This window comes from Saimiri boliviensis, chromosome 3 (genome assembly GCF_048565385.1).
Source record: "Saimiri boliviensis isolate mSaiBol1 chromosome 3, mSaiBol1.pri, whole genome shotgun sequence".
Lineage (NCBI taxonomy): Eukaryota > Metazoa > Chordata > Mammalia > Primates > Cebidae > Saimiri > Saimiri boliviensis.
This window is the reverse complement of record NC_133451.1, coordinates 44,614,739-44,636,776: the sequence shown is the minus strand read 5'-3', so window position 1 is coordinate 44,636,776 and position 22,038 is coordinate 44,614,739. Positions and strand designations below refer to the sequence as shown.

The following is a 22,038-nucleotide window of genomic DNA, read 5'->3' as shown; positions in this document are numbered from 1 at the left end:
TTTTAAATTAAGGACCACAGTTGTAGTTTTAGTTATTTTCTTTATTCACAGTAATTTTATCTGAAAACAGCACAATGATCTATTCATTTACTTATTCAGTGATTTTTATTAAACTGGGTGAATACTATGTATCAGATTTGTGGGTAGGTGCTGAGGGTATCACATTAAATACCTTAAAATCTAAGGCATTTAAATACCTAAATACCTTCAAATTGCTTAAAGCTTAGAGAGGGTTCTAAATAAATACATAATTAATTAATATACAATGTGATTAATTGCATGGTAGAGCTAACCACAGCACAGATTGGAAGCATACAGGGACACACTATCCTAGTATTCTAGGCTTGGCTCTATTATGCCATTTCAAGTTTCCAAAGCATCTCTTTATGTGTGTTAAATGATAGGTTCCATTTTATTTTCCTTTGTGCTCATAAAATAATCAAATCTCATCGTGAATTGTAATACCCATAATCTCCATAATCCCCAGGTTTCAAAGGAGAGACCAGGTGAATGTAATTGAATCATGAGGGAAGTTACCCCCATGCTGTTTTCATGATAGTGAGTGAGTTCTCATGAGATATAGTGGTTTTATAAGGGGCTCTTCCCCCTTCAATCAGTACCTCTCCTTCTTGCTGCCTTGTGAAGAAGATGCCCTGATTCCCCTTTGCCTTACCCATGATTGTAAGTTTCCTGAAGCCTTCCCAGCTATGCTGATCTGTGAGTCAATTAAACCTTTTTCCTTTATAAATTACCTCGTCTTGAGCAGTTATATATAGCAGTATAAAAATGGACTAATACACATGTAAAAAATAAGCTGGGCAAGGAAGTGTGGAATTTGGATAGAAGAGCAAATAATGATCAGATAGGCTTCAATGATTAAGTAATATTTTAACAAATACTACAAGTGAGTGAAGCTTTCAGTGATGCCACGTGAGGGTTGGAGATAAGCATTAGAAGCGGAAAACCATAAGGTGGGGTCTTGTAGTTGCTGCTTATTCTTTCTTTTTCAACTTTTATTTTAAATTCAACAGATGCATGTGGATGTGCAGGTTTGTTACCTGGATATATTGCACGATGCTGAGCTTTGAAGTAGGAATGATCCCAATAGTCATGTATGAATCATAGTACCCAATGGTTAGTTTTTCAAACCTTACGCCACACCTCCTTGCCATCTCTAATAGTCTCCAGTGTCTATTGTTGCCATTTCTATGTCCATGAGTCCCCAGTGTTAGGCTCACACTTACTAATGAGAACATGGGGTATTTACTTTTCTGTTCTCCAAAGGACACAATTTTGTTGTTTTCTATGGCTTCTTTTATGGCTGTACAGTGTATATTTACCACATTTTCTTTATCTAAGTCACTACTAATGGGCATCTATCAGTTGATTCTATGACTTTGCTACTGTGAACAGTGCTGCAGTGAACATGTGAGTGAATGTGTCTTTTTGGTAGAATAATTTATTTTCTTTTGGATATTGGGATTGCTGGGTCAAAGGTAGCCCTGTTTTAAGTTGAGAAGTCTCAAAACTGCTCTCCACAGTGGCAAAACTAATTGTTTATTCTCATCAACAGTGTACAAGGATTCCCTTTTCTCCACAGCCTAGTCTATATCTGTTTTTTTTTTTTTGTTGTTGTTGTTGTTTGTTTGGTTGGTTGGTTGGTTTTTTTTGGCTTCTTAATAGTAGTCATTCTGATTGATGTGAGATACCTTGTTGTGGTTTAGATTTGCATTTCTTGGACAAGTAGAGGCTTGGAACATATTTCCTTATGTTTGTTGGATGCCTATATGTCTTCTTTTGAGAAATATCTTTTCATGTCTTTTGCCTATTTTTAATGGGGTTGTTTATTGCATTTCCAATTGTTTAAGTTCCTTGTAGACTCTCGATATTAGATCTTTCTTAGATGCATAGTTTGCAGATACTTTCTGCCATTACCTAAGTTATATGTTTACTCTTTGACAGTTGCTTTTGCTGTGTAGAAGCTCTTTAGTTTAGTAAAGGACTCACATGTGCATTTTTGTTTTTATTGAAATTTCTTTTGAGAACTTAGCTATAATTGCTTTTCTAAGGCTGACATCCAAAATGATGTTTCCTAGGTTTTCTTCTAGTATTCTTACAATGTGAGGTTTTACATTTAAACCTTTAATCTATGTAGAGTCATTTTTTGCATGTGGTGAAAGGTAAGGGTCCAGTTTCAGTCTTCTTCGTATGGCTTGCCAACTATCACAGTGCCATTTTTTGAATGGAATAAAAAGGAATTAGTCTTTTTCTCATTGCTTATTTTTGTCAACTTTGTTGATCAGATGACTGTAGGTGTGTAGCTTTGTTTCTAGGTTTTCTTCTGTTCCATTGGTCTATACGTCTGTTTTTGTACTAGTACCATGCTGTTTTGGTTACTGTAGCCTTATCATATTGTTTAAAATTAGATAATGTGATGATTCTGGCTTTGTTCTTATTGCTTAGAGTTGCTTTAGCTATTTGGTTCCATATGAATTTTGGAATTGTTTTTCCTAGTTCTTTGAAAAACTATTTTGTTAGCTTAATAGGAACAGCATTGAATCTGTAGATTGCTTTGGTCAATATGGCCATTTTAATAGTACTGATTATTCCAATCCATGAACATGCAATATTTTTGTATTTATTTGTGTCACTTATGATTTATTTTAGCAGTGTTTTGTAGTTCTGTTTGTAGAGATCTTTCGACTCCTTGGTGAGATATATTCCTAGGTAGCATTTTTGTGGCTATTGTAAATGGAATTGAATTCTTGATTTGACTCTTAGCTTAAACATTATTTTTGTATAGACATGTGACTAAATTTTATACATTAATTTTGTATCCTGAAATTCAATGAAGTGGTTTATCTGTTCCAGGAAACTTTTGGTGGAGTTCTTTGGGATTTTCCAGGTATAGAATCACATACTCTCTAAATGGGGATAGTTTGATTTCTTCTTTTCTCATGCAATGCTTTTTATTTCTTTCTCTTGCCTTATTGCTCTGGCTAGCAGTGTTAAGAAGAAAGTTTGTGTGCTAACCCTGTACCTGAAAAGGTTAGAATAATCTCAATTTAATTATCTAACATCACACCTAGAGAAACTGGAAAAATAAGAACAAACTAACCCCAAAGCTAGCAGAATAAAAGAAATAACTAATATCAGAACAGAACTGAATGTAATTGAGACCCAAACATTTATACAAAGTATCAATGAAACCCAAAATTTATTATCTAAAATAATAATCAAGATTAATAGGCTGTAAGCTAAATAAACAAAGAAAAAGAGAGAGAAGATCCAAATAAGCACAATCAGAAATGGCAAAGGTGACATTACAACTTATCCCTAAGAGATATAAAAGATCCTCAAAGACTACTATGGACACCTTTATGCACACAAACTAAAAAATCTGGAGGGAATGCATAAATTCCTGGAAACACACAATTTTCCAAGATTCAATCAGGAACAAATTAAAACCTTGAACAGACCAGTTTTGAGTTTCAAAATTGAATCAGTATTTAAAAAACCATAAAACACTAACCAAAAAAAGCCCTCAGCCAGATGGATTCACAGCCAAATTCTAACAGTCATACAAGAAAAGCTGGTACCAAATCTACTGAAACTATTCTAAAAAATTGAGGAGACACTGTTTATTCTAAGAGATATGGAAAACTCTCTAACTAAGATTCAGGCTTTTGAGCATAGAAATGATATGACATAATCTGGATTTTAAAAACATTACTATGTGTGTTATATTGCTAATGTTATCAAAGAAAGGGCTGTGTTATCAATGCAGGGGTGAAATTAGATCCTTTTTTAAATAATTTGAGCTTTCCTGATGAATTTTACCTGTGATAAATTCTACCTTTGCCACTAACTAATAGTAAGAACTTTGGTAAGTTATTTAAATCTTCTAGAAACTGAGTGATCTTCACTTATAAAATTAGGGTTAAATGCTTACCTTATAAGATCTACATTCATCTTTTCATTCATACAACAAATAATGGAGTGCCAACTTAGTGTCCATCACTTCTCTAGTCACTGGGGATGCATCAGTAAACAAAACAAAAATCCCACACTCCTGAATAGTGGTAAGGATAATGGTAAAGGATCCCAGACTCATGGATAGTGGTAAGGATAGTGGTAAAGGACCCCACACTCATGGATAGTGGTAAGGATTAATATGTTCAAAACAAAATTTCTGTTATTAGATAATTGTGAGTGAATTTCTATAGTTTTAAACAGGTTTTAAGATTCTTGAGAGCAGAAACTCAACTGTTTGCTCCTACATGACTGATGCATGAGTGGACTATATTAAGCAAATCAAATGTGAATTTAACAAAATCAGTTTCTAGTTCAACTGACTGCAAAATACCACTTCTCACAGGGAGATTTAGTGACATGTAAATGGAATATATGTGCCAAAAATTTACTACATTTACTAAGCAAAAATTTTTCATATTTGGCCTGACCACACAGGCCATAATTCTTGTTTCCTGGCATAAGAAATGTGTGTGATAAAAGTATTAATTCATGTCCCTTCTAGCTAAAAATTTCCCAATACTATACATTTGTTAGAAGTTTTTCATTCCATAATTATTACCATCATTTATACAGAATATTTCCCAAGTATTTCCAATTTACTAATAAATATATTTTTCTCTATTTCTAATGTTACTTCTGATATATATTTTAAAATACTCAGAATGTGCTAGGAAACCTATTGATTTATCTTCCCATTATTTTTTGTCATATCTCCCCTAGCATAGATTTTTGTCTATCATATATACATAATATTTCACCAAATACATAAGTAAATACTTATTTTATTGTTGATCCCTCTTATTATAATCAAGTTATATCACCACTTGTAGAAGAGTATTCTGATAGTAGCATAATTTATAAAATAATTAATCAAAGTATTTTGAATGTCAAAGCTCTCAGTAGAAGTATTGTTCAACTGAAAAGTTTGTAGAACATAAGATTTTTGCAGAGTAAAAACAAGTTAACAGAATATTTGAAGAAAATAAATTAAAATAAGATAGGATTTCTGATATCTCCAAAGGCAATATCAAGAGAATCATCATTTCTACTTAATGATCTGAAATTATATAATTTAGTATCACCATCATAATTCATGTATGAGAAAAGGAGAGAGGTAGATGGAAAGCAATAAAGGAAAGAAGAAAAGTGGGAAATCTGGTGAAGAGAGAGGGAAAATGAGAGACAGAAAGAAAACAAGGAAGAAATTGAGTGACGATGAAGATGGTGTGCATGTACATTTGCGTGTGTGTGTGTAGAATTTAGAATGAAGGCATTGAAATAATAAATAGTAACATTATATAAATAATAAATAGTCATGTTAAAAAAGCATTGTGTATATTATTATAATGTATTACCTTGGGAACACATAATATTAATTTGTACTATTTCATAAAACATATTTAAATTTTTTGCTGATAAATGGCACACTATAATGTGTTTCTAGTGAAAGACAAGTGAAAAGAAGATAATATTCAAGAGTAGGGAAAAGATAAATAGACAATTGTGAAACCACATAATGGGTACAAAAAAAAAAAAGAATGAAGGAATAAATCCTACTACTTGAAAACACAATAGGGTGACTATAGTCAATATAACTTAATTGCATATTTTAAAATAACTTGAAGAATGTAACTGGATTATTTGTAATGGAAAGGATAAATATTTGAGAGGATGAATACTCCATTCTCCACGGTGTGCTTATTTCACATCGCATGGCTGTATCAAAACACCTCACGTGCCACGTAAATATATACACTTACTTTGTACCCACAAACTTTTTAGTTGAAAAAAAGTAATGTAGCTGTGTTTGGAGCTGGAAAGATGAATTAGGTGACCATGCATGCAAGATTCTTCCTCACTCATGATTCTTTTTCATATCCAGCTTAATGATGTAAAAAAATTTTTATAGTAACTTCCAGTTGTTTTATTTCATTTACCAAAAAAACTGACTGAAAATGAACAGTTTCTCAGGTCAGGATAAGTCACAAGGAAAGAAGGTGTTAAGTTAGAAAAGATAAGTTTATATACCTAATTATTGAACTTAACATATTATCCATCCTGAGCTTAATTCAATTGAGCACAGTAGAACCAAGTGTTTATTGCATTTATGCTATGAGCATTTATGTAAATTTAAGTTAGTAACAATGCTCTGGCTATATTATGTTTTCAGGGACTAAATCTGCTCATTTACTACCAATGCAAAATAAAGAAATGGGAAGATGCCTTTGCTTTTCTATCTCTTTGTCAAAGTATTTTGTAGTATAAGATTCTTTTTATTTTAAATTACAAAACTACACATAGGCAAACTAACCAAAAAACCAATGTAAATACATAAGTGACTAATTATGGGGTATCACCTGGGACCCAATGAAGGACTGATCAACCAAATATCAGGAAAGCTGGGGATGGGGCAGTCTTGAAAGCAGAAATTCCTTCTTTTTCTCTAGCTATGCTTTCAACCGGGTTGCACTATAAACTAGCTATTGCTTCATTTATTGGTTAAAACTCTCCACTGTCAGAAATGAAAGGCTGGCTAAACATTTGGAGGTCAACTGTTCAGCCAGACCTCCCAGACAACCTGGCCTGAGAAAAGACCTAGGAGTATAAACAGACCTGCCTGTTGACTGTTTTTATACCAGGTTAAATTATAGTTCAGTAGGTGATAATGTCCACATGTGCCTATAAAAATAGTTATTTCAGGAAGGAGAGTGAAGACCTACTGGAACCTGGAGAAGAAAATAATTCTACCCAGCTAATTGGTTGAAATAGAATTTCTTCACTTGTTTTGCTTTTTATCATCAAAATAATCAATACAGAGAAAGAGCATACACAGACTAACTAGTAAGGAATATCTGTCTGTCGATCGATCGATCGATCTATCTATCCTTCTAATTACCTACCTATCTTACCTGTCTATCTATAAAGGTAAGTAATTTTAGAAAATTAAAATATTATGTGTCTGTAGATAGACAGTATGATGTTCATCAAATCCATATTTACATTCAAATTAATTATGGCTGTATGAATATAGTTACAGGTGAATTATGTTGTATAGTGTAATGACAGTTTTTCTGAACTTAAAAAATTTTCCTCAAGTCAATAATTGTCCTTTTAAAAGATTCCTTTTCTTTTACATGTATTAGTCACTTAAAATAATGTCCAAATTTTCTCCAAATCACCTAAATATACAGGTAGCTAAGACAGGCAGCTGTAGGGTTATTCAAAGTGCTGGAACTGTCTTCTTCCACATTACGGAAAAAAAAACAGCAGTGTGCATATATAGCTGTGTCATTCTTCCTTCGGTCTCAGCAAATTGGCTTTTGTTTCATTTTCTTTTGTAAGCCAGTTTGGTTTCATTTGCTTTTCTTTCTTTCTTTCTTTTTTTTTTTTTTTTTTTTCACTTTCGTTTACTTTTGCAAGTCAGTTTAAAGATGATCCACCTCTGCCAGTGGTGCATCTGTTTGTTGATCTTGTATCAAGAATTTGTTCCTGACCCTTATTAGAAAGGACAATTCTGCCAGCTTCCTCAGATACCTATGGTCCTTTCTTTGCTTGTGATTTGGATTTCTGAAGTTTCCTTATTTATCAAAAACGGAGTTTTGGAAATCTGGTTTTCTATCCCCTTGCTACTTTTGGTTGATTCTAGAGTAAGGAAGGATAGTGTGTCCACTTTACCATTTTCAGGAGAAGGCCCTGAATTACCTTTTACAAATGCAATAATGTTTAATATATATTTATTACCTAAGGATTTACAGAAATATAAACCTTAAAAGTTTGATGAGGAAACTGTGGCTCAAAGATTTGTAACCATTTGTTCAAATCTCACACTATCATTAAAAGATTAATGCTAATAGTTAAGCTTTCTTTCTTCCTTGCGCTTTCCTCTGGGGGCTGCTTTATTCATCTTTGCATCCCCAGCATCCAGAAATGCCAGATGCTCAGTACACAATAAGCATCTAATATTTGTCAAATGAAGTTTAATAGACTTCTTGTTATACTTGTTTAAAGAGTATTAAAATCCCACTAGAATGAAATTTACATAAGGCAAAATACCCAAAACATATACATAGGTGCTCTTTTTTATAATAATTACAGGAATGCAATGAAATAAAAATCAGACACTATTTCATATTCATTACATTAGGAAAATGGATTATGTGACTACACATAATATATTATGGCTATATGTAACTTTCTGTCATTCAGGGATATATAGGTATATGTAACTTAGTGTCATTCCGGGATACATAGGTAATCGTAAAATGTAATAATTAACTACTATTAGTTAATGTAACACAGTAATATAACACATTCATTATGTTTACTACAACATGGAAAAAATTCGTCGTAACAATTATAATCTCTGAGGATGGTGAAGAGTACAGAGCATTTTGCTTCTTAAACTGTGTATTGGTTTCATAGACAGTTGATTGCATCATCATCTACTTTTAAGAGTTTCTGACATACTTCATAACTTCCTTTTACTGCAAACTCTCAGTATGTTTAATTAGAAGACATTTCTCTAAGTAACCAATATATAATGTGTTAAGTATGATTGTTGATACATTTGAATCATTATAATCATTCTATTTGTGAATATAGTTGTATGAAATTTTTGGCACTAAGTAACTGGGAGGACTTAATGAAGTCATTTATAGGTTTGAACTCCAGTTTCCTTGTTTATTTATGTTAGGAGTAGGACATGAGGGTATCTAAAGACGCTCTTACTTCAAACACTCTATGTTTCTGGAAATGCTTACTGTGGGGGCTCACAATTGAAAGCATATAGAACTTGTGTAGAGATTACTTGTAGCTAATCATAAATTGAATTTGGTTTCTGATTGCTATATAAAATATCAGTTTTGAGAATGTACCTGTACTTTTTGTTTCATTCTAACCACTTATGCTTTTTCTCAGATATCTAAATGAGCACTAATAGGGATACCAAGACCACTCAATTGTGTTTATTAATATTAACAAAATATTAATAGGAGTAGCAAAATTACCCCCAAAATTAATTCTAGTCAATGACATTCAGATGATGAGAATAGTGTTGGTAGTCCTGATTTCTGAACATATTAATTTATTTTCTAATTAGAAAAGGCAAGAATTTGGATTTCTTGAGTAACCATATCTACCTATTATCTGGGTTGTATATTGATTCACTGAATAACTTGCTATTAAAATAATTTTAGCTCCACTCACTTTTAAAAGATAGGGCTATGAAAACCTAAAATGTTAACAAAATGAATAACCAAATGTTATATGTATTTTAATAAACATGGTAGAACTTTTCCCAGTGTGAAAATAATGATTATTTATCTAATCCAAAAGTGTTTATGAGGAAGTATCAGTGACAATATATTTATTATATTTGCTGCTCAGTGAATTTTTCCTATACATATACTCAGTACAGGTAGCAATCATCATTTTTCTTCTAATGAAATATGTAAATGGCTTCATCAATGAATTTCACTTACAATTATAACTTTTTTTCACACTGTGGGGAAAACAGTCTATAACTATTCCTTCAGGAGTTTCTCACATTCCTTGGGAACTTTATTAAACTACTCTGAGTTTCAGCTCTGTTTTCTTAACAGATTAATGGAAGAAGCTCCCTCATGTGTCAGAACCAGGAAATTTGCAGTAACCTTTATATTAACTAAATACAGGGTGACTATATACTTAATCATGCAATGTAGGCCATTTTGTGATGAGAAGTTGCTATTAAAAATCATTTCAGGACAACAGGTCTAAACCAAGATTTTCCTGGGCAAACCTCAATGCATGTTTACTTTATTCATAAAAATAGTTTATATTAATTGACTGACTTGCTATAGGCATGTAGTTTTTCTCTAGCAGTAAAGACGTATTTTCTTCATAATTTTATGGCAAAGCATGCCTTGTCTCTACTTAAATTAACTCTTTGTTATTAATTTGAAACTCGTTTGTTATATAGGAGAAACAATATAGTTATTAAAGTTTTTTCCCATACAGTAATTTCCTATGTCATCAAGGAAATTTGTAGGATATATTAAAGTAACTGAGCTTAGTAAGATAAAAAGAAATAATCATATAGTAAATAACTCAAAGATGTTCTTTAGGTACAGGTTGCATGCAATTGAATGTGAGAAGCAGAAGCCTTTGAGAAGATGTCAAGATGCCCTCAGATATGTAAGAAAAGATGTCAAGGTGGCCTTAGTTATGTAAGAGAAATTCTTAGGAAAGTTAAATGAGAGGAAGAGGGAGTGGCAAGAGAGGTTTCAAGTAACAAAAGATGTTTGAAATGTATGAAAGTAAGAGGGGGAAGAAGTTTTGGATCAAAAGAATCTGAATGCATTTACATATTCTAAGAAAGTTTTGGCCATGCCAGTGGGAATCCTCCACCACGAATTGTCCTTCAGAGTAGCTCCTAGTCTGGTAGCAATGGATCTGAATTAATACTCGTGCTGTGCTTGGTTATTGACTGAAAGCAGCCTGGGACAGCTCGGGTCAGGTGCAGACTCAGGGCTAATTCTTAGTGCTGGCAGGCAACTAATGTTCCCATGGTAGGAGAACCAAGTGGCAAATTTTTAGGGCTGCCACAATAATTTCCTTAAGAGAGAATGATATTCTACCTCTCTCTATGAAACCCTCTATTTAATTATTCATTTTATAATTCAAAATGTATTTCAGAGTACTATCTGGTATAAAAGAAGAAGTTCATTCTTAGGTAGGCATTCTTGTCAAATTAACTCCTTTTTATATATTTATATTACACAATGTGTACATGAAGATTTCAAGATAATATTAATATACAAAAAAAATTTTCTATGGTCTCTCTAGTATAAAATATTAAGCATATACATTATTCTATTTTTCCATCAAATCTTTTAAGCCACTTTATACATAGATGGCAATGAAAGCAAATTGTTTCTGTTATTTTTCAATTATGTAATATTCAATTATGAAAATAATTTGATGCTTTTATAGACTCTTAACAAACAACAGATGTGTACCTTTTGTTAATAAATTATTTATTTAAACATACCCTTATTGTTAAAAAATATGTAATCATAGATAATACTGCAATAAGTATCTTAATGTCTGATGCTTTTCTGTGTTAGACCATCTAGATCAAGACTATAATTATAGTCTCAGTTTTGACAATGAATTGATTTGTGTTTTTGCTGTGTTTAAGTGGTCTTTGGTTTTCTCATTTACAAAATAAAGGAAGAGAGTTACTTAATCTCTCCAATGTCACTTAAGTAAAATTTGATAGTTATAACTCCTCCCAAATATATGTGGAAGATGAGTTACCTATTGTCAGCTTGATGATCAGAAAATCTTTGACAATGTTCTTGGAAAAGGACGGCTGGGTTCTTCTGACTTAAAAGAAGAAAATGGCTGGGTTCTTCTGATTAAAAGATGGCTGGGTTCTTCTGACTTAAAACATATGCACAACATGTTTTCCTTTTTATTCAAACCTTTCTTTACTCACTTTTTCTTCTTCTTTTCTACACATCCATTTTTATACATTTTATCAGACTAATTATTACATATTTTCCTGTAATTATTTACATTTTAAGGTTTATTTTTAGTTGTGATGGTTTAAGTTCACCACATATGGATGTACAGATCATATGTTATACAAATTTAGGGGACACCAGTCACATTTTGGTGGAATAGTTTTTATGAACATTAATGACATTGTGGGAGTGTTCAAAATTTACTTTATTGTTTTAATATTTTATGTTTCTTGCACAGAATTCTCAATTTTTGTATATTATCACATTAGGGCACTTTGTATGACAAACATGTTAGTTTTACTAACTAATATTTTTGTAATGCCTTTTTATACCACATTATGACTTTCTTAGTCAATTGTAATATTTGTAAACTATACTTTTATACATAATTCGATTGAACTTTCTACCATTTCTTTAAATCATTTAGTGTTGATAAGGCAGAAGATGAAGATGATGAGGATTTAACAATGAACAAAACCTGGGTCTTGGCTCCAAAAATTCATGAAGGAGATATCACACAAATTCTGAATTCATTGCTTCAGGGCTATGACAATAAACTTCGTCCAGATATAGGAGGTAAGTTTGAGTTACCATTCTGGTATTTTGGTGACTATTAAAAATATTATCACTGGTACTATTTTAATCATTTATTTCTTATTCCTTGAGTGTCTGATGTACATCAGAGGATCTGCTGGATTTAAGGATTATTGGTTGGAATGGTCACTAATGTTTTGAGGAGTTCACAGTCTGAAATAAGAAAAAAAGAAAAAAAGATATGTAATTATTTTCCAGCTGCTACAATATCTGACAAAGTTTTGATAAAACTGTCTGAAAGACTGAGCAATATTTCATAAAAGGGCAATATTTGAAAGATAAGTCAAAGTTTCAATTTTGTGCAAATGCCAGACTGTTCTAATTAATATAGAATTATAACTCTTGATAGTATAGTTAGTACAGGCAATCAACTTTGTACTTCTTCAACATTGTTATTTTTGGTCTTTGGCAGTTTTGCATAAATTTTAAAATTTAATTAAATTGTAACTTTTCCCTATGATTCCTTAAAAAAAATTATAAATCATATATTTCCTTAGTCATCAATCAATATATGGAAATTGAAATTTTAAACAAATTCAATTTTTACCATATCAAATTCGTGAGAACATCATATATTCTTCTATTTGTATATTTATTTTTTATTAATGTTTTCCAGAAGTTAATATTGCATGTGTTGTGTTAGATTTAATTTTTTTCTATTTGGAGTTTTTGATGCAAGTATAAATTAATCTTTTTAAAGTTATTTTCTGATTTGTATTACCAGTATGGAGAAATATAAAAGACTTTTTACTCTGTTCTTGGAAGCACTGCTAAATTTGTTTATCAATTTTAATTATTTATTTTTAGATTCTCCTGGATTTTTATAAGATAGAGAATAATGACCGTTTTCACAATAATGAATATTTTATATTCTCATTTCCAAAATTATACTTTTTCATGCCATATTGCACTGGGTAAGACTGGTATAACGTTGAATAACTCAAATTGTTTCTGATATCAGAAAAAAGCAATCCCTATTTCACTGGTAGGTATGATGTTTGCTTAAACATCTTTTTTAAAGGCACTTTTTTGGTTACCTTCTCTTCTTATTTTGCTAGGGTTTCTTCTTTCTCTGCACATCTACAATATGTGTGATGTGAAAACACAGTCTTCAAAACAAGTTTTTTCTGTGTAGAGAAAAATGTCAGAAAGCTAGAGAGAAGTGTGCTTAAGAAATTGAATGCTGAAAGGAAAAAGAAACAAAAGTGTGAATTTTATGCTGAACTCTGGCATCATATATTAGTAGTATTTGTTATGTGTCTATTTGAGCAGTGAACTTCTTGCATTTAATTAATGTTTGTTTTATTTTAGTATTTTGGAAGTTTCATAGTTTTATTCTAGTTTTACCCTTGTACTTGTATCTTAATAGCCTTAGTCTTCCATTTATTGACCCTTACTCAGGATTCTCCGTTGTTATTGATACTATTTAACCCCCACATACTGTCTATACAACGATCAATGAGATTTTTCTATTCTTTTTTCCTTCTCCTTAGTTTTATTACTTTTAGTTACATATTTTCTGCTTTGTCACAATATATAATATTTGTAAATTTGTTTAACACCATTTTCCCAATCTTTGTTTTAGTCTTTAGGCTCTAGCAACCTATGCTAGAGGCTAGTATTTTTAGGAAACTAACACAGGAACCCAAAACCAAACACCATCCATTCTCACCTATAAATGGGAGCTAAATGACAAGAATCCACGAACACAAAGAAGGGAACAAGAGACACTCCAGCCTACTTGATGGTGGGAAGAGGGAGAGGAGTAAAAAAGGTAGTGGGCTTCATACCTGGGTGATAAAACAATCTCTACAACAAACCCCTGTGACATGAGTTTACCTTCACATGTACCCTAGAACCTAAAACACAAGTTAAATAATAATAAAAAAAATTCTCAGAAAGTTGTTATATGTAAAAATTATTTTTTGATTGACTGGAAATTTGAAGGATGTAGTGGCTACATACAAAATCCTCAGTTTATATACATTTTATCATTGAGTTTTCACTTTAATAGCCTAATCATAACTGGTAACTTGCTTTGTGTGTTATTTTTGAAAAGTCTAATGCCAGTTTATTATTCAGACCTTGTAATTTATTTAATCTTGTTTTCTTCTCCTACAGGCCATTTAGATTTATTTAAAAAGCTTTCCACTGAATTCTTTTCTTAATAAATGTTTCAGAGTTGTTCAATTTGGATAATCTCTTTTCTGGACATTGATATTTTTTTTTTCAAAATGTAATTTCAAGTTTTCTTTCAACCGTTGGAAAATTTATTTACTTATGTATGTATTTATTTAGGAATATAAAATTGAATATTTGTTCTGTTACATTGTTGGTTTTCTTCTTCATGAATTCCCACTGTAGGCATGTTAGTCACGCTTTGCCTGCCTTATATTTGCATGATATTCTCTTTGACATTCTGACTTCTGTTAATATCATTTGTATTTCCTTCATTTTTTTCCTGCCTATTATTAAACTGTTTTAGTTGATTTATTGGTGATCACCATAATTTTGTCTTTTTCTGCTCTTTTTTAAAGTCCAAACAGTTTTTATTTCTTCGTGTGTATGTGTGTGTGTGTGTGTGTGTGTGTGTGTGTAATGAAATTATCTTGCTAAGTTTCCAAATTGCTTTATTCAAGATGATTTTTTCTTATTCCTAAATTTTTGTTTGAACACACTTAACTGTAGGGAGTATTTTCTTACAGTTTCTTCTGCTTATTATTTTGGGTGAAAATTTTCCACAATTGAGCTATATTGGATATTGATATCTTATTTCTGCAATAATTATTTTGTCCTTTTTATTTTGTGGTTTGTGGGTGTTTTACAAGATTCTTAGCTTATTGGTATATTTTAATGTCATGATTATAAAGTGCAGATACTTTGGATTTGATTGTGGTGTTGTAGTATATTTATTTTGTGGTGGGGGAGAAATTCTATTACTTCCATTTAATTGATTTTTCTTTTCCTTGTAGAAGCACAAAGTACTCCCTTTGACTTCTCCTTGTCACTGAACAGTTTCTTAAGCTCACTTCTGTTTTTGTTTTTGACATTTTTCTTGGCCCAGAAACAACCTATTTTGAACATTGCTCTTTCACATCACGGATACTTATAGATCCTTTTCCTCTTAGTTCTTGTGCTGCTCTCGAAATACATTCTTAAATATTTTCATATTAATGGTACACTTATTTTCTCTAGTGGTCTTGGGGATCTACTTTAGGCCCACCACTGACCTCCCTTCTGTCTTCTACAGAGCCTATTTCAGGCTGCTGTATCCATCATAAGGTGTTGCCTTAGAGCAGAGGTGAGACAATGTTTGATAGATTTCTGTCCATGATTTGGTATTTGGAGTTTTGTTTGTTTGTTTAACTTTCATAGTCACTTTGAAATGTGGGTGTTTTTTGTCTTTAAGTTATGCAGAGGACTGAATTTTTGATTACTTTTGTTTTTCCCTTTTTTTGGTTTTTATACATTTTTGAAGGAAATATTGGGAGATAAAGACATAGGATATTAATGTAAATTTTCTCATGTGCTACTTTAGAGTTTTACAATTTATTCCTTTGTAATTTCTTCTTTATCACATGGAATAATGAATGCTGTTTATTTCAAAAATTAGCCTGTTTTCCAGGTGTGTTTTTATTATTGGTATCTACATTGATTTAATCTGTGTCTGAGAACATATCTGAGTCAGATTTATGATTCTTGTTCTTCAAATAATCTATACTTCTACTGAAAGAGGTGTGTGAAAATTCTTTAACTACAATCATTTACTTAGCCTTTTAAAACTTTTTTAGTCCAGTAAGTTTTTGCATTATACATATTGAAACTGTTTTAGTTACACACAAATTTAGGATTATTGTGTCTCCTTTTAAAAAAAAAATGTTTTACTTTTAATTTTTATGGGCACATAGTGGATGTATATACTTATGAGGTACATGAGACATTTTGATATATGCATAAAATGTGTAATAATCATATCAGGATAAATGGGGTATTCACCTCAAGTATATGTCATTTATTTTTGGTACAAGCATTCAAGTTATACCCTTTTGGTTATATTTGAAATGCATATTATTATTTATTGTAATCACCCTTTTTTTGTTGTTGTTGTTGTCGTTTTTTTTGAGACGGAGTTTCGCTCTTGTTACCCAGGCTGGAGTGCAATGGCGTGATCTCGGCTCACCACAACCTCTGCTTCCTGAATTCAGGCAATTCTCCTGCCTCAGCCTCCTGAGTAGCTGGGATTACAGGCACGCACCACCATACCCAGCTATTTTATTTATTTATTTTTTTTTGTATTTTTAGTAGAGACAGGGTTTCACCATGTTGACCAGGATGATCTCGATCTCTTGACCTCATGATCCACCCACCTCGGCCTCCCAAAGTGCTGGGATTACAGGCTTGAGCAATCGCGCCCGGCATCACCCTCTTATACTATCAAATAATAGATCTTATTTATTCTGACTCTATTTTTATACACACTACATATTCCCACTCCCTCACCTCACTACCCTCTGGTAACCATCATTCTATTCTAACTCTATGAATTCAATTGTTTTGATTTTTAACTCCTACACATGAGTGAGAACATGTGAAGTTTGTCTTTCTGTGCCTGGCTTATTTCACTTAACATAATGTCTTCCAGTTCCATCCATGTTGTTGCAAATGACGGAATCTTATGCTTTTTTGTGGCTGAATAGTACTCAGTTGCATATATGTACCACATTTTCTTTGGGATTGTACAGCTTCTGTTGAATAGCAGTTTTATCATTAGGAAATAATAATTCTGCATTGTAAAACACATTTTTCTATAATATTTAATTTGATTGGTATTATATATCTATATTTGCTTTCTATGATTTGACTTTTTAATATTTTTTTCATCCTTTAATTTTCAGTATTTCTGTGTTCTTTGTTAGGTAATTTCTTTTAGAAAAAAAATATATATATAGTTTCTGTTTCCTAATATTCAAGTCTGATAATTATTTTCTTTTAAATGAAGTGATTAATGCAGATATGGTTAAGGTAATTATTAAATATTTTGTGTTAAATCTACCTTTCTATTGTTTTGTATTGTTGATCTATTTAATTTTTTCTCTACTGCTTATATTTTCTCTATTTCTTCTCTTTTTGAATTCATTAAATATGTGCAGTGTCATTTTATCCATTATTGCATTGTATACACATTTAAAATTTTAGTGAGTAAAACATGCATTTTACTTTATTGGATTTAAACATAAATCAGTAACTTTATCATAATTTAAAGCAATTTCGACCTTTTTGATAAACTACAGTGCCATTTTACCACTATGTCCTCATATTTTATTCTATATTTATTTGATTATCATTGTTTTAAAGTGTTTAAAAGCAATTACCTTAAACCAATGACATCCTTTCTGGTGTTATTTGCTTTCTTAAATACTCTATTTCCATTTAAAAATATTTTCTCTGTAGTATTTCTTTTGGTACAATCTCCCAAAATGAAGTACTTCAGTTTTATATGAAAATTATTTTATATTGCCTCCTTTTTTAACAATATTTCCAATAGATATGGAAACCCTGTTATTTCCTTTCCAAACTTCATAAATATCACTCAATTTCTCCTGACTTTTACTATTATGTTGCAGAGTCCCATTTTAACATTAATGTTGCTATTTTGAAGATAAAGCTTATTTTATCTATGGATAATTTTAACATTTCCTTAGTCTTTGATTTTCTACCATTTTATTTTAGTGTTCTTAGATTTGTTTTGTTTTGAGATTTATATTGAGGAGTTTACAGGGCCTCTTGAATCTGTGGGTTGAAACTTAGCTGCTTTTGAATTTCTTGGCCTATATTTCTTCAGACATTTTTCTTCTGTCTCAATTTCTCTGCAACTCCAGTTGCAGGTATGTTTGACCTCTGCCATTTCACTACATCTCATACGTTCTTCTATAATTTTCTTTGTACTCTATTTGTGTTTCAATCTGCTCGTTATTACCTACCTCATTTCCAGTTCAATATTTTTTACCTGTAGTATTTACCCCTGATTTTTAAGTCAATTTCAGGTATTCTATAATATTTGCTCTTATTTCATCTATATTCTCATACACATGAATAAAAGTTATTTTAAAATCTTTGCTAACTACAATGTCTTGATCTCTTGTGTAACTGTTTAAAATTTTCTTTTGCATTGTATCCCTTGATTTAAGGTGATTTGGTTCTATTTCATGGAACGTTTCTTAATTTTGTGTTGAATGTGAGTAGGGTATGTGAAAAATAATGGAGATTCTACATTACATTATTTTCTTCTGGAGAAGAGTTAATTTTGTTTCTGTAGTCAGATTGCGTAAAGAAATCACTGTCATTTACTCAGAACTGGTATAAGTCCCTTGGTAAAACTTCTCTTTTGCCCAAGACACAACCATTTGAGATGTCTAGACTAACAACCTGAGGTTTATACCAGAAACCCCCTCCTTGGCTTGCCAGACATCCCTAAAATACTCATGATGCCTTAGATGCTTAAGAGCTGCTTGTATTTGGTTTGTCAGAATCACATATCTATGATTTAGGAATCAGCAAATACCTTAAGGGAAAATCACATGTAGAATGTCCAATTAGATGCTGTGTGTGTGTGTGTGTGTGTGTGTGTGTGTGTGTGTGTGTGTGTGTGTGTTCCAGGCAAGTCCTAGCTGTCCTGATAGCCCTTAACACCAAGTTTTTTTCTCTGCAGCCAAATACGACAGCTAAAAGCTCTGAGCTGCTCTGTTTTGTTCAATCAATTGGTGATCTGTCAAACAGCAAATATACCAAGGGGAAAAAAAAGACCAAAGAATAATGTAGAACTCACTTCATTTTCATTCATTTCAGGAAATTGTTGCATCAAATCTTGGCTATCTTAGTAGCTCTGTTTTATTCACCATCTGTGGCTGTTTATTAAAAAATAAATTTTATAGTTGTCTTTATTGGAATGGGTATTTTGATTTCAATTTAACAACAAAGGAGGCATCAGAAGTCTGTATTTCTGTTTTACTCCTCATACTTTACTAATACTTTATGTCTGTTTTCTCTAATGTATGTTCCTTAAAACTGTAAATCACTGTATTCCTAACTGCTAAATTAATGCCTAAAATATAAACTAGGTTCTTTTAATATTTATCAGGTATTTGGAGAATAGAATCCATTGTATATAGTCTTTTTTAGTCCATATGTGGGTATTTTGACAGTTGCCCTACTCCATGAATTTTTGCATTTCAAGTACATTTATTTCAGATCACGATGTGAATGTTCAAATTTTATATATACTTGTGATATTATCACTATGTTTAATACATTAGTTTAAATATGTCCTGGATACCTTCATAACTGTATCATGCTTAGTAGCAATAATTTCTGTGCATCTGAGTATACATCATAGGTGGCTTAATTATTGAAGTACTTTTTGTATGTATTCCTTTCTTTCCAAAATACATTTTCATACCCTTTTTCTTTAGTGATGCTATGAAAACTTATATTACCAACTTACTGAGGTCTTCCAAACTTAATGGAGAATTAACATAAAAAGGTTTCGTTCACCTAGTTAAGCTTCTATTGCTTTATGATAAATATTATTTTCCTTTTTTTTTTTGGTTTGGTTTTGAGACAGGGTCTCGGGCTGTCATCTAGGCTTGAGTGCAGTGGCATGATCACAGCTCCCTGAAGCCTCAAACTCCTGGGGCTTAGCTGATCCTCTCACCTCAGCCTACTGAGAACTGAGACTACAAGCATGCAACACCTCACTCAGCTAATTTTTGTATTTTTTGTGGAGACGTGGTTTCACCATGTTGCCCATGCTGGTCTCAAACTACTGAGCTCAGCGATCTGCCTTCCCCAGCCTCCCAAAGTGCTGGGATCACTGTTGTTAAGTCACCAAGACCAGACTATTTTCCTACTTCTTAAGAACTTTTCAAGTAGATTCTATGACTTTCCAAACAGTTTCAGTTATTAAAATAGTTCAATTTAATATAAAAATTTAATATTCAGATTAAAAGACATCCTCTCCTGAGACACAGGGCAGACAGGCACCACTAGAGAGACACTGTGGGCGTCAGAGGATGGTTAGGAAGGGAGGAGTGTGGCCTGTTGTTTTATTCCATCTCTAGCTCTCCTATGTTTCTAGTGATGGGGAGGTAGGGAAGATACAAGGAAAACTTGTCTATGTGTTTTAACTCAATATAGTTGCAACCTTGGTCTTGTTACTTGTTACTTCTTTTTGGGCTAACGCCAGCTGGCCTTAGGTGTATGTTAAGGGGTAGACATATAAATAATGACTTTTATGGTTAGAAGGTATACATATTTGTTGTTATTTTTTCATAGGCATTTTATATGGCTCACTTCCCCAGCTTGGGAAATCTGGATGCTTTTCTGTATCTTCCACCTGCCTTAACTCCTTTCATTAGCAGTCTTGTTTGAAGATATGTGCTACTGATGTACAACTGCCTTGAAGTCAAAAAAACTTGTGAGATGCTGCTAACCAAGTTATTTTATTGACTTGCTTTATAACCACAGGAAAATAAAATATCCTAAAAGTGCTAAAGCGTAGGTGTGCAGCTCTTCCTCTGCCCTTTATTTTTGAAGTCCTATCACTTCTCTCTTTCTTTATCCCCGATCAGCTGTGGGAGCAAGAGCAGTTGCCAAGTCTGCTGCCTAAAGTAGAGAATGAAAAAACAGCCTTCAATTTTCTTGAGAAGACATTCTTGGGGGAAAAAAATATATATATATATATATATATATATATATATATATATATATATATATACACACACACACACACACATGCCATTTAAATATAGATATATGGTGTGTGTGTATTGCATAGTGAAACATGTACTATATGACACTTGTATTGTAAGGTGTGAAAAGTAATTTATAATGAAATATTTTTCATTCTATATGAAAATGCTCAGATATAACTACACTGAAAGAAAAGATGAAGCTGCCAGATGCTTGCATTTATACACAGATGACTGTATATTGGAAAACCCATGTAAGTCAAGAGATATAAGTGTGTCTTATCAGTGACTCCAGTACTACCAGCAACATAGTAATTGGTGATATGGCTATCTAAAATGGTGTACAATATTTTGTAAATATCAGAACAAAATGAATACAATCTTCCTGTGTTTTATGTAATAGTGAATTCTGGAAAAATCCAGGAATTCTTGGTAAACACAAAAATACTTGGTGTTTACATGTAAAACAATCTTATCTTCTAAGTTCAGACTATAAGGCATACTGTTTTATGTATATGAATGTTAAACAGGATATTCAAAATCTTGTTAAATTTGGGACAGTTTTTAATTGCATGTGACTGTTTTATGAAGTTCAAGGACTTCATCCACTAAAAATTATTGCTAGCAATCTCAATTTTTGTGATGAACACAAACAGCTACCCAGAAAATTTCAAAATAATTTACAGAGGACATGTCATTCTCATTGAAAACCACTGGTAAATGCTGTTCAGTAAAATATACTGAGATGATAGAAATCTTGTTACACATTACCCATTTTTGTAAGCACTAGCCACAAATGTCTGTTCTGTGCTTGAATTGTGATTAGTGTGGTTAAGAAAAATTTTTTTCTTTAAATGCAATTAATTTTTATTTAAATTTAAACTGCCATATGTTTCTGCTGGCTATGATATTAGACAGCACAGCCTTAAGAAACTACTCATTCCTATGTACCTATTCTTTTTTTTCTGACATTATTTTTTATTATTATTATACTTTAAGTTCTGGGATACACGTGCAGAACGTGCAGGTTTGTTACATAGGTATACACATACCATGATGGTTTGCTGCACCTATCAACCTGTCATCTATATTAGGTATTTTTCCTAATGCTATCCCTCTCCTAGTTCCCCAGCCACCAACAGCCCCTGGTATGT

The 22,038-nt window shown here is 32.0% G+C and overlaps 1 protein-coding gene across 1 annotated transcript in view; it reads left to right on the top strand.

The window, feature by feature from the left end:
- The window catches only part of GABRG1 (gamma-aminobutyric acid type A receptor subunit gamma1), an 87,576-nt gene that overhangs the window by 10,750 nt on the left and 54,788 nt on the right, over positions 1–22,038 (top strand). Inside the window, exon 2 of the mRNA XM_003933657.3 lies at positions 11,971–12,119. Coding sequence (XP_003933706.1) covers positions 11,971–12,119 — 149 coding nt within the window. The remainder of the gene's footprint in view (positions 1–11,970; positions 12,120–22,038) is intronic.